The sequence below is a fragment of the Palaemon carinicauda genome, chromosome 17 (assembly GCF_036898095.1).
Source record: "Palaemon carinicauda isolate YSFRI2023 chromosome 17, ASM3689809v2, whole genome shotgun sequence".
NCBI classification, from domain to species: domain Eukaryota; kingdom Metazoa; phylum Arthropoda; class Malacostraca; order Decapoda; family Palaemonidae; genus Palaemon; species Palaemon carinicauda.
In genome coordinates, this window is record NC_090741.1 from 102,568,211 (window position 1) to 102,585,862 (window position 17,652).

Here is a 17,652-nt window from a genome sequence, read left to right on the forward strand (position 1 = left end):
CCGTCAGGAGTTGCAGAAGGTCCGGAAACCATTCCGCGTGATGCCATAGCGGAGCTACTAGAGTCATGGAACAGTTGACCGATAGTCTGGTCCTGTTGAGCACCCTTCTCATCAGACAGAATGGTGGGAAGGCGTACACGTCGATGTTGTCCCACCGTTGCTGGAAAGCATCTAGCCAGAGTGCCTTGGGGTCCGGGACTGGTGAGCAGTACAGGGGCAGCTTGAAGTTCAAGGCTGTCGCGAACAAGTCCACCGTCGGGGAACCCCACAAAGTCAGGACTTTGTTGGCTATCTGAGGATCCAAAGACCGCTCGGTACTCACTATCTGCGAAGCCCTGCTCAGACTGTCGGCGAGCACATTCCTCTTGCCAGGAATGAAGCGAGCCGATAGTGTTATCGAGTGGGTTTCGGTCCACCTCAGAGTCTCTACTGCAAGATGGGATAGCTGTTGCGAAAACGTGCCTCCCTGCTTGTTGATATAAGCCACTACCGTGGTGTTGTCGCTCATCACCACCACGGAGTGACCCGCCAGGGACCGTTGGAACTGCTGAAGAGCCAGAAAGACGGCCTTCAATTCTAGCAGGTTGATGTGTAGGCACTTTTCTGATTCTGACCAAAGGCCTGAGGCCCTCTGGTTCAGAACGTGCGCCCCCTACCCTTCTTTTGACGCGTCCGAAAACAGAGTCAATTCCGGGGGGAGGACGAGAAGACTCACTCCCTTTCGCAGGTTCTCGTCGGCCAGCCACCACCGCAAGTCCGTCTGTTCCAGAGACCCCATTGGGATCAGAATGTCCGGGGAATCGGATCCTTGATTCCACCGGGACTTGAGCCGCCATTGAAGGGATCTCATCCTGAGGCGGCTGTTTGGAACCAGACGGGCCAGGGAGGATAGGTGGCCTAAGAGACGCAACTACGATTGGGCGGGGAGTTCTTTTCGCCTGAGGAAAGGCTCCGCCACCCTCCTCAGCCTTGCTATCCGGTCGTCTGATGGAAAGGCTTTGTGGAGATTGGTGTCTATTAGCATGCCTAGATAAACCAGTCGTTGGGACGGCTGCAGAGAGGACTTCTCGAGGTTTACCACGATCCCCAGATCCTGGCAAAGATCCAGAAGCCTGTCTCGGTGCCGAAGAAGGGTCGACTCCGAGTCTGCTAGGATCAGCCAATCGTCTAGGTAACGAAGGAGACGAATGCCGTTCCTGTGCGCCCAAGATGAAATCAGGGTGAACACTCTGGTGAACACCTGAGGAGCTGTGGAGAGACCGAAACACAGCACCTTGAACTGGTAGATCTTGTTGTCTAGGCAGAATCTCAGGTACTTCCTGGAAGACGGATGGATTGGGATCTGGAAGTACGCGTCCTTTAGATCCAGTGTACACATGAAGTCTTGTGGTCTCACTGCAAGTCTGACCGTGTCTGCTGTCTCCATGCTGAACCGGGTTTGTTTGACAAACCTGTTCAGAGCTGAGAGATCGATGACGGGTCTCCAGCCTCCAGTAGCCTTCTTTACAAGAAAGAGTCGACTGAAGAAGCCTGGGGAGCCGTCCACGACCTCCTGGAGAGCACCCTTCTCGAACATGGTCTCGACTTCAGCCTGAAGGGCCAGCCCCTTTGCCGATCGCATGGCATAGGAGCTCAACGACACTGGATTCGCTGTCAGGGGAGGTTGAGATGACGTGAACGGGATGCGATAACCTTGGCCGATCACTGAGACCGTCCAAGCATCGGCCCCGTGTTGCTGCCACCTGCGGACGCAACGCTGAAGGCATCCCCCCACAGGTGGACACGCAGGGGGACTGCCACCCCTAGGGCTTGCGGCTGCGGCCGCCACCCCTAGGAGTCTTGCCTCCCCTGGAGGACTTACCGCCCCTCTTGACCTTGGCTGGAAAGGGCTGGGGCTTAGACACCACTTTCTTAGCTGCCGGTGCCTGTTTGGGAGCCTTACGAGGCTGTTGCTGCTGTTGTGGCGGGGCTGGAGGCTTATAGGGCCGAGTTGTAAGGGCCCTGTGGAGGAGGGAGTCCGTGCTGGATTTCCTCCACCTCTCAGCCGTTCGCTCCCAGTCTTGAGGCTCAAACAGGCTCTCCCCCAGAAGGGAAGCATGTCGGAGCCTACACACATCCACGGCGGGGACCTTCGGATGGAATCTCTCGGACACAGCATCGCGACGCTTCAACACCGAGTTGGCCCACAGGGTGGTAACCTGGTGCGCCAAAAACTCGATGGAGCGGGTGCCCGAGAGCAAGAAGGTCTCTAGGGCCTTCCTATTGGTCTCCTTGGACAAGTCCTCCGATCGCAATAGGATGCCCAGAGATCCTAGCCAGAAGTCCAGCCACGAAGTGGCCTGCATGGCACACTTAGCGACCTTCTCGTGGTTAAGGATCTCCGCCGCCGAGAACGACACCTGCCGGGCAGAGAGTTTCTCCAGGGGAACTCACTTCGCCAGCTCCTCCACAGAGTGATGGAGAGGAAGAGCGAGGTTGTGCTCACCCAGGATCTCGAAATACCTCCTCTGCTGAAGGCGAGGAGGAGGGATAAGCTTGTTCCCGGCAGTGGAACGACTGGAGGAGGCAAGAAGTGCGAGCTGAGCGTTGGCCCTAGCTCTGGCACTCTTCAGCCCCCGAGACCAGGGCAGAGCCGCACTGGTCTTAGGGGCCTTCCGAACGTCAAACACTTCATCCAGAATCGTGTCTTTGCCTTCACGGGGGGCGATGACTGGATCCGTAAGTCTGTTAAGTATCCTTATCAGGCTTAGGACCTGCCAGAAGGCATGTTCGGACTCTTGCTGTTCTCCTCCCTGAGGGCTGGCAGCTAAGTCTCCTGCCCCAGGAATCTCTTCCTGGGGTGACACGTGGACATTCCCCTGGGTAGTCGTGGGTTCCTGACGAATCCTTGCAGAGGATTTAGGGACGGTCTTGGAATCCTTGGGTTCCCTCCTGGGAGGGATACAGGATCCCAACAACGAGGTTCGAGGGGCCCCTTCCTCACGAGACGATTCTCCTGCCTGAAGCGAAGTCTCCCCCCCTGGTGCCGAGGGGAAGACTACCGCCCCACTGGACTCACCTGAGGACGGAAAGGCCTCGTCCACGGGAGAAGGAGAGAGTACTCGTGCAGGAGAAGGGACCTTCGAGACCGACCTCTTGGGAACCAACTTCGCCCTAGGGGAAGTCACCACGAAGTCCACTCCTCTCTTTCTCTTCAGCATAGGAGAGACAGCCACTGGTTTGTCACCCTGGCCGGCGAGTGCTGGTTTCATAACCCTCACTAACGCCCGTGCCAGAGGACCAAACCAAGTCTGCTGCTCCAAGGACACAGAGTCCGAAATCCCCGCTAAAGAGAAAGGGATCGGGCGATCCTTTGGAGTGGACACGACGGTAACTGCCTGAAAAGAAGGTGGGGAAGAATGCTGTACTGACCTGTCTTCGTCCTGCACTACCAACCTGTGCTTGGATGGAGGTGATCCCGAGTGCCGTCTAGGAGCACGCGTCCCTGCTGCTATCACCGGTTGTGGAATTCGCCGCGAACGATGGTCGCACGAGGGCGAATGGTCGCGCGAAGGCGAATGGTCGCGCGGGAGTGCGGGCGAGCGATCGCTCGGGCGCGCAGGTGGATGATCGCGCGGGCGCACAGGCGAGCGGTCGCGCGGGCGCACAGGCGAGCGGTCGCGCGGGCGCACAGGCGAGCGGTTGCGCGGGCGCGCAGGCGAGCGGTTGCGCAGGCGAGCGATCGCGCGGGCGCGCAGGCGAGTGGGCGCGAGGGTGGGCAGGTGAATGAACACGTGTCCGAGGCGACGAACGCAAGCGTTGGCGCGACGGCGAGGGATCGTGCTGCCGCGTAGGTGAGGAAGATCGCTGGCGATGTCGCGATGTGGTATGTCGACGCACTGGTGTGCGATGGTGAGCAGCATGCGCAGGTGAATGACCGCGTAATGGTAAGCGATGGCGAGCAGCATGCGCAGGTGAATGATCACGTGATAGGGTGCGATGGTGATCAGCATACGCAGAAGGGCGATCGTTCAGGGTTGTGCGATGAGGAGCAGCATGCGTAAGTGGGCGATCGTTCAGGGTTGTGCGATGGCGAGCAGCATGCGCAGGTGAATGATCGCGTGATGGGGTGCGATGGTGATCAGCATCCGCAGGAGGGCGATCGTTCAGGGTTGTGCGATGAGGAGCAGCATGCGTAAGCGGACGATCGTGCAGGGTCGTGCGATGGTGGGCAGCATGCGCAGGAGGACGATCGTGCAATGGCGAGCGATGGCGAGCGGCATGTGCAGGCGGGCGATCGCGCGATGGCGAGCTAGAAGCTGGCGAACCATGTTCCTTCAGGAGCGTTGGCGAACGTCGGTGCGTTCGTTGTCGCTGTTGAATAGGCGATACTAAGATCGCCTGTGCGCGCTGGCAAGCAGGTGAACGCTGGCGAGGAGGTAATCGCTGGCGTGTAGGTGATCGCTGGCGAGCTGGTGATCACTGGCGAGCAGAAGGTCGACGCGTGTCCTGTGAGAGGACAGCTGGTGCGGCGCGTTCACGAGCAGGAACGGGAAGATCGCTGGCGCGTTGGCGAACATGTGTTTCTGACACACGCGCAGCACGATGTTGCGTAGCCACAGGACCAGGCAGATGGTGAGCAGGGAGTTCAGCAGGAACTAAAGGGTGGTCAGAGACCGCAGGGCGATGGTCCTCAAATGAGCGCTGACGCTCGGAAGAGAGCTGACGAGCAGGAGAGCGCTGGCGAGGGGGGCGAACATCAGGAGAGAGCCGACGAGCAGGAGAGTCTTGGCGAGCAGGAGATCGTCGACGAGCAGGAGAGCGCTGGAGAGCAGGAGAGCGCTGGCGAGCAGGAGAGCGCTGGCGAACAGGTGAGCGCTGGCGAGCAGGAGAGCGCTGGCGAGCAGGAGAGCGCTTGTGCGTTAGCACTGCTCGCGTAAGGGAAGAATCCCTTAGCCCCGAAGGGACCGTTGCCCGTCGGGTGACGAGTTCTCCAGAAGGCGAAGATCCGGCAGGAGATGGTGAGCGGTCTGCAGAGAGGTTCAAGGAGGGCGGAGCAGTCGGTTGAGGCTGACGAGGAGAGTCCCCCCTGGAGGAGGAAGACCCAAAAATGTGCCTCTTAGTCCCCCTGTAAGGGGAAGGGAGGCCCTTGTGGCGTAGAGGGCGGTGAGCCTTACGGCGGAGGCGGCCTCGGGGGAGATCGTCGGGACCATCGGTCCTCCGAAGAGGAGTCTCCGTCAAAACACTTCCCTCAGAAGGAAGCTGGGCAGCAGTCGAGACCGAAGGACTCACTTCCCCCTTTGAAGGATGCACGGAAGGAGGAGGAGAGCCTTGAGCACCATCACCAGCAACAGCACCTGCGGCGGAAGGCCCAGCCACGTCGGAGGCCTCTGTCACCACGACGTCGACAATAGACAGAGGGTCTACCTCCGCTACCACTGGCGACTGTTTAACAGCGGCCCCCAACGAGACAAGGTCAATAAGAGCGACCCTGGAGGGCAAGCCCTTAAGCCCCAGGGACGACCAAATCTGTAAAAGATCATCACTGGATAAGGCATCATCATCAATAACCTCCCCCGGAGGAGGAGGGGGAACCGCCTCGCTATGGGAGGCGACGCCCTCTCCCCCCACCGAAGGTAGGGAAACAGAACAAGGGCCTGCGCTCCAACTCGGACGACTCTCCTTAGGAGGCGGACGAGGGGGAGCTTCGGAGGAGGTTTGGGCGGCGGAAGAAGAGTCCCGAGAACCTTCCTCCTTCAAGGCTAACCCCGGAGGAGAACGGTCTCTCTTGGACTTCTTCTTACGCCGACGGCCAAACCTCTCCCACTGGGAGGCAGACCACTCCCTGCACTCACGGCACATGTTATCCTGGTCGCACCGTCGGCCCCGACATTGAGGGCAGAGGGTGTGTGGATCCGTAATAACATCCGACATGAAAGTCCCACAAGGACGGCCGGCAACTCCAGGGCATGTACGCATAGTAAAGAAAATAACTGAAGGTCAACTTCCAACCAATCATCACACACGCTGAAAAGAAAAAGCAGAAAATTAAAGGCTGTCACGAAGGCGATGAGCAGACACGTCTGATCACCGCCGAGCCAAAAGTGAAGTGAAGCAAGTCACCAGTGTGTGGAGGGGGGAGGGGTAGCAAGCTACCCTTCCCCACCCCCCGCTAACTAGCGCGGGGGTAATTAACCCTCGTTAAAAACTATTGGCTCGTCATTTCAGCTGCGCTAAAAGTAATACCCTTTGTAAATAGCGTGGTTTGTATTTCGGTTACGGAACAACTGGAATTTAAAAGATACAACACTAGTCAATATGGTACTTTTTTACATACAAAATAGCAAGTACATGGAACAGACTTCCAGTGGATATAGTGAACAGTTACATGGCACATAAATTCAAGAATAAGTTAAACAAGATCATAGAAACTAAATGTTTAAACTAATTTGCTCTCCCCAAGAGCAAATGAAGCCTTCACAGATGGACTAAAAAGTCTTTGAGACATCCAAAATCCTTGTAACACACACACACACACACACACACACACACACACACACACTCTCTCTCTCTCTCTCTCTCTCTCTCTCTCTCTCTCTCTCTCTCTCTCTCTCTCTCTCTCTCTCTCTCAAGTCGACCAGCAGATAACAGAAATACATGGCAAAACAGAGCTATTTCTGTGGACCTTTAGCACTTGAGAACAGTGATGCTAATGGGGAGTGGTAAATTTGCACTTCATTACATCCAAAATCTTTTTATATTGAAGTGTTGGCATTGCTCCACTTTTAAGGAGTGAAAAGTTTCTGTGGAAGAATTCTTGTTCCAAAATAATTGTTCAGTAATCAAAAGCATAAATCTGAAAGGCAGCAGAATACTTTTTTTCATCTACAGAGTAGATGTCAATACAATAGTTTTACCACATGATTCAGTAAACAGTTTTGATTTCACACTCACCATTTTTGGCTTCCCTTCATATAAAGTGACTCGTTTTTGCCACTCCAGGACATTATGGGGATTCTGTCGCAACATTACCGAGTTGAGTAACAATGGACGTCTTTGTATGAGATCTTCATATCTTGCTAATCTGTAAAATATGCAAAATTAGCAGGTGAAGATACAAACATGGTGAATTTGTACAGAGGCAAATCCAAATTTAGAAGATTCAAAATCCTCATATAAAGGAACTAAAAAAAAACACATTTATATAACTTTAACAAATCCAAAAGCCTGTAAATTCAGGAATAACAAGGTTTTTAATTGAAGTTCAACATCGAATAATATCTACATTTACAATAATGTAATTCATAATACTGAAATCTGATACAAAGCTTATGTTCAAGAATGAAACAAACTCATGTACAGTAGGTTTATGTAATCAGTAATAAATTGTGTTACGTGTATGCATTATATAAAATAAAAGTTTAAAATAATACTGTAATTTAAAATACCCTAAAGAAAAGGGGTTTTGACAAAGGAAAAACATAATTTTGGGCATGTGCTATGTGGTCTCCGAAGACTTTCTAGTGAAAGGCTAGAACAGGGAATCTAATATGACATAAATACCCAAGAAATATAATATGACATAAATACCCAAGAAATATTGTCCTCCCTGCTCTAGAGCAAGTGTATCAATGTACAAAGGATGAACTCTGTGTGTATAAGAGACCTTTGAGTTCAGGCACTATTGAGCTTCCCATTGCACCTACAGTGCTAAACACCATCTCCTAAGGGTGACATCAATACTGCATCTTCACCGTGTAGACCGAAGAACACTACAGTTGTGAAAATGATAACTGCACATCAACATGCACCAAGTAAGACTAAAGAACACTACAGTTGTGAAAATGATAACTGCACATCAACATGCACCAAGTGAAAACCGATTGTCCTATTCCCCTGCATGAGGCTTGTGAGGAGGGAGGCTTTGGAAACCTTACAGCCCCAAAAATAGTTATTTTCATCAAAATCCCCTTTTTTGGGGTTAATGTGCTGTGCAGTCTCCAAGGACTACTACCAGATCATAGAGCAGACTTGTGCATCATCAAAGAAAATCATCTACTGCCAGGTAACAACATTCATGGATAAAAAGAAAAACTAATAATTCTGGCTCTTACCTCATAAGAGGTGACAGAAGATTAATGGATGCCTGTCATTCCACTCCTCCTGAAGGACTTGGCTGATTGGTCTTACTCTCCAGGTTACCCCTGTAGGGGTCCTGATCAAATCAAGTACAGTACCACAAATAAATGCTTTACTACTTGGACTTGTTTCCAGTATTCTTTAATGAACACTGGGTGCTCTGGATGTCCTGAAATCAATTATTACCAAAGAATGCTCTAGTAAAATGCAATTTGTCTCGCAGTGGGTTTGGGGGATGGAGACAGGATCAGCATTGTTAAGGTGTGGATCTCTATATGTATAGTTGCAGGGTAGACACCTGACAGAGGTTATTATCTCCTGACTCAGGAGCCAACATGTAAAATGGATCTTGTCTCTGAAGAGGCTTTTTGTTTTTGGCTAAAAATAGGAAGCCTGGGGTCAGGATTAGCAGAAGACTCGGGATTATTGTGATGAGTTCCTTAACTCTCCGAAAGGCTGCAAGTTCATTGGCTTTTGCTCCTGGGGCTTCAGCTATTAAAAATATGGCTTTCTGCAAGTTCTTTAATGGAGATTGAGGATTATTTAACTCTGCCAAAAATTCAAACACCCTATCCATAACCAAGATACTGCAGGTATTACTGGAAATGGTTTATGCAAAGCAAAAGGCTGAGTGATCTTATGAAAAATGTCAGTCTAAATCCATGTCCAAAGCATACTTGAGAGGTTCTGTCAATGCTGATTTATATGACAAGATTGTTGATGGTTGAAGCTTCCTATCCTCAAAGAGATGGACAAAAAAGGAAGACAAGAAGTCAGGGGTTATCAGACAAGGTAACCTATTTCTCAGAAAGGCCATCAAAGCTTTCCAAACAGATTGGTAATGTTTCGTGAAGGAAGACCTGTTACAGCTCATCTAATGAGTCCTGTCGTGGACTGAGAAATCCCTCTTGTAATGACGGGAGAAAATCCAAGTGTAAAGCTTCTGGTTCAGAAAAGAAGAATCAAAGATAATACGATTCTACTTTCTGATGCAGTCGTGCAGACCAAAGTGCGTGTAACCTTTGTCTCAGTCACAAGCAGTGGAGCTATTAGCACAGCAGACTCTGAAGGATATTCAAAGCCTTTGAAATCAGACTGATTGATGACCATCTTTTCCAATCCAGATTCAGATCATCTCTTGCCATTGGCTGAGAATCCACAATTGGGGCTGTTTGCTTTTGTTGCAAACAGGTCTATTTGGAGATTTTGAACTAACTTTAAAATTCCCTAAAAAGAGCTATGAACCAAGGCCCATTCTGTATGCAAGACCGTCTGTCTAGACACATCCCGCCCTACATTGTGAGATCCATGCAGATAGAATGGTGAGAGTAACACATTTTTCTTCCAAAGGAACTTCATTATGGGAAGAATCACCAAGCTGAGACTTCTCAAGCTGGATCCCCCCTTCTGAGGCAACAGATAACTACCTGGTACTGTAGTATGGAAATATCTATTTGAGTTACTTCTTGAACCAAGTCTCTTCAACGTCAGGAAGACTGCCATTAGTTCCTACATATTTATGTGAAATGCTATAAACTGAGAAAACCATTTCCTGAACACAGAGGTTTCCTCTGAATAATCTCCCCATCCCGACTGGGATGCGTCTGTATGAAGGACCATGGAAATCAGGGGAGGGATCCATAGGACTGACATAGAAAAGGCATTTGATGTCATGCATGGACTGAAAATTCTTTTACTGCTCTTCTCCACCTCTAATTGAGGTCTTTCAACCTGATCTTTAACACTGGGTCAACTACTGAGGCAAACTGAATTAGGCCCAAAATCTTCTCTATTCTGAAGAAGTATTTAATTCTTTCATACTACCTTGTTTCAATAATTGTACTCCTGTCTGGTCTTCAGCAGCTGATTTTCTTCTTAATTTCTTAGACAGGAACTTGCATTCCATTGAATTTCTTATTCCTGATCTAGATATTAACCTCTGGCACCATATTAATACTGTTCCTTACACATAACATAATACTTTAATTCAAAATTAACTTAGCTGGACTTAGCTTGATTTTTTAAAAACATTTTATTCTTTTCTACTTGTTTCTTTTATTGGTTTTTTTTTTTTTTGATCGTCGATATACTCCACTCGTAATTTCATGCCAACTCACTCGCTCAGACACCACGCTTATGTTTCTCAATAATTTCATGCTTCATCTCCATGGTTATCATGCATTTTTCTCCTCACTACCAACCTTATACTTGCTTTCTTAGGACCCATCATGTATTACAAAAAATGTTCACAAATACAGTAAAAATCATGTTAATAACGCAAACACAACACGGGAGATGCTCAGATGTGTACAGAAATTGACTATTACCTAAAAAGAGCGAATGATGCAGGCTTAGAGCGCCTCTCAGTGCTCAGTTAGTGCTTCCCAACCTTTGTCACTTAAGGAACCCGAGACAATTTACATAGACACGAATATGTTGCCATTTTCTGTATCTTGATTATCTTCATCAATTGGCTTTCCTTTTTTACATCTCTGCCTTCCACAATTACTAAAGGACAGTTGAGAGAAAAATTGCTGCTCACCCTGTTCAAGACAGAATAACTAAGAAATGGAATCAGGACTGCAGAAGTCCTGGCTGATTATCTCATAAGTTACGAAATCTGTAGAACAAAGAAATACGAGTGTGTTTCATAAATCATGCCGCCTCAAAACCACATTGCTCGCATAATGGACATAACAGTTCCTCACCATTTTAATACCTACCTTTAGTAAAATTGAAGAAAAATATAGGCCTACTATTTCTTACAGTATATTTAATGAAGAAAAAAATATATAAATAAAAAATTAAATAACTCCCACTCCCAAAGAAAACAAGACAGACACTAGGTTCAAAAGTGTCTTGCAGTATACTGAATTCTGCAGTCCTAAGATGGTCTGGAACTAAAAGGAAAAATGGTCATCCAACTGGTTGGTGCCTACTCAAGCATCCTATTTTTTAGCCCCCTAAGAAGGACTACATTCTATGCTTAAGTAAAATCTCCTCTCATCAGCATTGCCCTCATTAACTCAGATACCATCATCATCATTTTGGCTAAAAATTTAGATTTCTGAGAAAGGCAGTCATTTTGACCTCAAAAGCATCGAGCAAACAGTGGTCTAAAGGGAAACCTCCAGCCTCTGAAACTGCCCTTAGTATTCAAGGCAGATTTAAAGGGCATCAGGACTACCTCTTTTGGGGTTAACTGGGCCCACGCCTTAAGAGACGAATCCTTGAACCGCCATCATGATTTGAGAAATGCCAAAAGGTTCTCAAATTTGATATCAATGAATGGCAACTGCATACTTTTACACCAAAAAATTATTCATCTCCGGCCAAGTGGCACATCCATCACAGGATCACCAGGGGTTTCATACTAAGTTCCCTCCTCTACATCTATGGAAGAAGCCACCTCCCCCGCCATCAAATTCGCAATACTCGGAACAAAACTAAGAGCCCCCACTGGAGTCTTCCCAGGACACTGATAATTGGAAGGCCCAACCACTGTCTGGGACAGAAAGGAAGCAGATAGAGGGCAGAAAATCCCTGGATGGCCAGCAACTTCAGTGGTCTGACTGTAGAGAGAGAGAGCGGATAGAAGACTTGACTATCTTAGAGATAACCAACGCATCCACGGGAGATGCAAATGTACCAAATCCGGGTGGACCAGTAACCTGCCTAGCAAAACCCTGGGTTGTAGCAGACTTAAGAGAGCAGCCTAGACATTGGGGAAGCTCCCAAGGTATACCTCTCAGGGAAGACCGAAACCTCTAAGGGCCCCTGTGGTAAGTTTGTATTCTCTTTGGCATCTAAGAGTCCTCAGAAACAAAGTCTATTACCTGGAAAAGAGCCTGGTCCACTACAACCCCATCTCCACAACCCTTAACTGCTACATCTGGAATTGCAGGGTACATGAGATCCCTAAGGTCCCACCAGACTCATAAATCTTAGCAAATCCTTTCACTCACTCTGAAAGGAGAAAAACAACCTTATCTTTCAAGCCTTTTGCAAGTGGATCCTGAATCCAAGCAGAATGGATCCACTGCAAACAAAAAATGCAATTGACAGAGAAGCAAGAAGCAAAACAGACACTATGATAGCAATAAAACTTGTGAACCCACTTAGAGATAGCTGGGTTATCACATCCAACACACACACTCTTGGTTTTACTTTCATTTATCTGTAACAATATTTTGTTATTTGAAAACCTCAATTATTTCTATATCATCCAAGAGAAGCATATATCTCCCATCCCTTACTCAATTATCATGGCCACATTTCTAAAAGATAGGCTCAACAAATGATTGGACCCTTCCCCTAACAATCATATATGGGCAGTCTTCAGTGAGAAGGCCAAGGGTTATACTCTTATTGCCCTAGTACAGTACATTGTAGTTAACTTTATGGTTTACCAAACCAATAGTCAACACATTAACTTGAGCCTATCAAGTTTTCAAATAGGAAGATAATTTCTTTACTATGGGGAAGTACTCAACTGAAATTATTTAGCAAACATAGACGACTTACCCCTTCTCCTATCTATCACATAGACAGTCAACTTCTCGGGGCTGGTAAGCAAAGGGGGTCATCTAGATTAGCCTTCTCCTTAACTACTCTGTAGTTGAACCAGTGGTTTACAAAGTTACTAGTGAGAGAGATCTTGCTAACCATATACGGTTCATTCGTAACCCCTCCTATCCCTCCAATACTTATATCAGATGAATATGGAAGGTTGAGGACAAAACTTCCTATTAAGGGGAAAGGCTCCTGGCTAGTTTTTCTCCCCCTCACTCTTGACCCTTGGGGTATAGGAGGGAACAGATACCTTTTCACAACTATTCATGTTTACATACATATTCCTGTACAAGAAAATACTAGTTAAATGCGGATTGACGAGTTATTCACTTGTTCAAAATAATCTTATTGCTAAATATTACTATATAACCCAATGATACTATAGAGCCTGAATAACTGACAATTTCTCCCCTGGCCTAACCTCACTAAGGCTGAATACTATCCACCAATTTTGTTATTCATAAATTAAATAAGTCAAGGTATCGTCTTGTTACTACAAAATAGTTAACTACTGACAGTTACTTACATCTGTATTAATAAAATAACTATTCATTAATTAAGCTCATAATAACCAAGATGGAAAAACAAATTATGCTGGCAATTTAATATTCTAAATATTCAATTAAAAAGGGATGTGAAATTTTAATACTAAGAAGGGTGGAGAACTAAGACTCTTCAATGTTTCCTGAAGCTGAGGGTAACGGCTACAAACGCCATACAAATTGGAATTACAGACGCACAATTACTCCATTGTCGATGCATTTGACCAAATCTAAACACATATTGTGTTAACACTAGTATAAAAAATAGAGGAAAACCAATCAAACTTGATTCGTTTTACTTAACCGTACCTATGATTTCTCACTTCACAGGGACCATAATGTTAGTTTTCTAGAAAGACAAAATAAGACATGGCGATTGGCTGTCTATGTGGTGATGACTTAATAATGGCATCACCCAAAGCATACAGTTTTCAGCAAACTAAAGGTGTTCTGACGAGTTCAATAGAGCCTGAACTCAATGGTCTCTCTAATGTATGAATCCATACTGAACTCAATGGTCTCTCTAATGTATGAATCCATACTGAACTCAATGGTCTCTCTAATGTATGAATCCATACTTTACATGATGCTACACTGGCCCTAGAGCAGGGGAGGAAATATTTCTTTGGCATTTATGTTGCATTGGATTCCTTGTTCTACACTTTCACAGGAAAAATGTCCCTGGAGACCACACAGAACATTAACCCCAAAAAATAATATTTGCATGTTATTAAAGTCACTTGCCCTCCTGAGATTCAGCAACTAAATTCCATGCACAAGCTTGATATTTGGCAAATTTGGCCCATGGCATTGAAATAGCAAAAAAACTTTATGGTTTTGAATAAATGATTATGGAAGACTGGAAAAGTTTCAATGTTAATCTAGTCATAAGCCTACAAACAGTATTAACTACATCTCAAAAGACCAACAATAATATGCAATTAATATTTCCTTAGACTTATTATAAATCAACTCTAAGTAAATTTTTTCATTTATTGTTAAACTCCTTTTCTAACAGGAATTATGCATACAGTATTCACTTTAAGCTTTGCCATTGCATTTCCAAGCGCTCTTCAACTTGTAGGCCAAGTGTCTTCATTTCAGTATGTGCAGAGGTAGTCTAAGCTAGGCTATGGGGGCTTTTACTTGTGCAATGTTACATAAGCCATTGCCACATGTTAAAATTTTTCCCTAATCATTTACAACTTCCAGTATCAATTACAGTACCAAAAAATTATATCAACCATGAAATAGATTATATCTATTATAAGGTCAAAGTAACTGATTAATGAACAGAGAATAACATACTATTTCTGTTCTAACCTCAAAAATAATCAAAATAATCCAAGGCAGAAAAAGAAGTTAAGCATTATCCATTGCTAGACTACTTATACCCTTACCCAAAAACATTCTTTGGCCTTAGGTTCATAAAGTTATATATGAACTGTTAATACTGAAAGGAAAATTCTTCACACTATCAAAATTGTAAACATATAATTGAACCAAGATCATTTGATTTTATTGGTAACTATCATTCATGTTATGAGTAATACTGTATAGGCAGAAGTTTGTGTGACTTTTTCAAAGAAAATCGCAATACAACAAATCTGAAGCAGCATCACCTCAACTCTCAAAGATACTGGAACATCCACCTCTTTATAAACGAGCTGTGAAAATCCTTGCATATTTTATCATTGAAACTATAAATGATGCTACTTTAGATTTGTTGCATTGAGAGTATAAATAATCACCACATTGCAAGATCATATGAAATCCTACCTTAGCTCTAATTCAGTTTCCTCCTCTTCATCTCCATCCATTAAAGCAACTTCTTCCATGCGCTGCTTCAACATCAGTTCTTCAAATTGGGCATAAGCATCAAAAACTTGCGTAAAGTCTCTCACGGTCATGACACTTCTCAGAGCTTCTTCATAAACATCTCTGGCTCTTTCAAACAAAGTACTAATTATGTAGTACTCAGCTAGTGAATTCCATAACATGCCGACCTGGTCCGTGTACCGCTGCAGACCATGACGAATGATAGCCTCAGCATTTTTTAAACTGGTTTCCTATTTGGATAAAGAAAATTTATATGAAACATCAGAAATTATCTAAAACTATTTAATGTTCCATGCTACAAAAATATTACCAAAATCATCAAATTCCCTTAATGACACCCCACAATTTGAATGGAGTGAAGTGTCAAGTAAGATTTACTATCATCATCATTATCAAAATAAACCAACCTGCAACACTAATTAGAAAATCAGATGCACAATTACAATGGTCGTAGCTGGGAGAGCTACATTATGTATATGGCAAATAATTGAAACAATGTACTAAATAAGAGGGATACAAAAATTAAGCAAAACTAAATAATGTAAAATTAATAAACAATAAATAGGTATGATCTACATTATCACTTGGAATTCCTCATCTCACCTGCTGTGTCGCTCACTTAATTGCACTACTTATATGAGCCACACTGTGCTGAAAAGAAGGCAGTACAGTATACTGTACTGTATGTGTAAAAAAGCCTTCTGTATAATAAAGATTACTCCATAACATTTAGTTGTGATATTACAAGCAATAAATCTGGATTTTACAAATACTAGATACCTATTTAAAATACTGGTAAATAACTACCTGAAGAACTTTCTGCTTGCACTAGAATCAACAATTAACAATCGCAATAATTGTGGCGTCTGCCCTCTAACAACCTAAATCAAAGTATCTATAACTCCTATTAGATTAATCACAAGAATAAGTGCTTGTGCTAAGATTTCAAGTCTTTCCATGGAAATCTTCATGATGTAAAAGTTCTTTTCTATCACAGACCTTGTAACCAACAGTAAACATTTTCATCCACTTATCATATAATCTCTATGTTCTGGATAGTTGTGAAAATACTGTATTGTATAACTAATAAACATCATACACTTTTCTATTTACAGTGTGAAAAAAAAGACCATTTAGAAAAAATACAAATTATTTATAATTTAGTATTAAACAAGATTTAACTTTATTTCTTTTAAATCTATTTAGTTATGTCAGGCTGTTTGTGCTCTTGTTCATCTCAATTGTCTCATAATTTTTATTTTTATTTTCATAGAGTACAAGAAACTAGACAGCGAGTGTTAGTCTAATGATCACCATTTTGATCCTGGGAAAAAAAAAACCTTGAAAAAGGAGCATTCTAGAGACTTCTAAGTGTTCCAGTGAGAAAAAAAAGACAAGTATTCCTTCATGTATTAGACTTTTCACTGAAAGATGTTTTCCCGTCAGTGTAATTGGTTCTTTTCATATATCGAAACAAATATCCCAGGAATAAGGTCAAATATTCATCCCCAGAAACAAGGGACCATGTGGTGGCAGATAAAACGTTTCAGTGGCAGTCAAACTTTAAGGGTAGCCAATGTCCAGACCCTGCTGATTTTTTGTCAAAGGTCAAGGTCACGGTCAAGCAAAATGTCCAATTCACGTAATCAGCCATAAGTTTAGACATTGTTGTCACAGAGACTTCAAACTTGGTTCATATTTGAGAGTATGAAAATCTACGCCAATTCATACATGCTAAGGTTGAAGGTCAAGGTCGAGTCAAAGGACAAGGTCAAGCAAAATGTCAAATTCCATTCATCAAGCATACAGCCACAATATTAATCATAAATTAGTGAAACTTTCTGGGATATTAAACTGTTATGTAAAGAACTGGAAATGATTAATTGATTCAGGGAAAGGCACACTGGTTTCAAGAAATAAGCTGGCGTGGTGGTCTTCACTCTCACAGTGCTTTTCTATCTTTAATGTTGCATTCAGCAGCTGATTTTTATATGAATATTTGTTTAGGAGCTTCTCTCAACAGCTGCTCTTTTTAGATATTTGTTTAGAGTTCTGCCCTCAATGGTTGTAAGCCTAAATACTGTGCCACTTCTGTTACACTAGGGAAACATGACAAATTCGTAGATAATTTGTATTTTTCCTGACTATACAAACATTAGCTATTTACATGGGGTAATTACTTCGGCATAGCTGAATGACGAGCCATAAAAGTTTTAACGAGGGTTTACTACCCCGCCGCTAGTTAGCAAGGGGTAGGGAGGGGTAGCTAGCTACCCCCACCCTCACACACACCGGTGAATGCTTCACTTTGCTTAGAGATAGGACTTATCCTGGGGGACAGGGCTGGCAGGCAAATATGTGTAAATAGCTAAGGTTTGTATAGTTAGGAAAAATACAAATTATCTACGAATTTGTCATTTGTTCCGTAACTGAAATACAAACCACGCTATTTACATGGGGTGACTCAACCCTTAAGAAGGGAGGTAAGTCCCTGCCATACTGGCTTTGGCTTGCCCAGGGACCCCAAATTCGAGTGTGTAAGTACTCAAGAAATAAGGGGTCCCTGCACCTTGCTGGCATG

General features: G+C 44.8%; 1 protein-coding gene across 1 annotated transcript in view; it reads right to left on the reverse strand.

The window, feature by feature from the left end:
• Positions 1-17,652, reverse strand: part of LOC137656873 (pre-mRNA-splicing factor SYF1-like) — a 118,289-nt gene that overhangs the window by 56,053 nt on the left and 44,584 nt on the right. Inside the window, exons 4-5 of the mRNA XM_068391243.1 lie at positions 15,012-15,301; positions 6,934-7,063 (exon numbers count right to left, since the gene is read on the reverse strand). Of these exons, the coding sequence (XP_068247344.1) occupies positions 6,934-7,063; positions 15,012-15,301 (420 nt within the window). The remainder of the gene's footprint in view (positions 1-6,933; positions 7,064-15,011; positions 15,302-17,652) is intronic.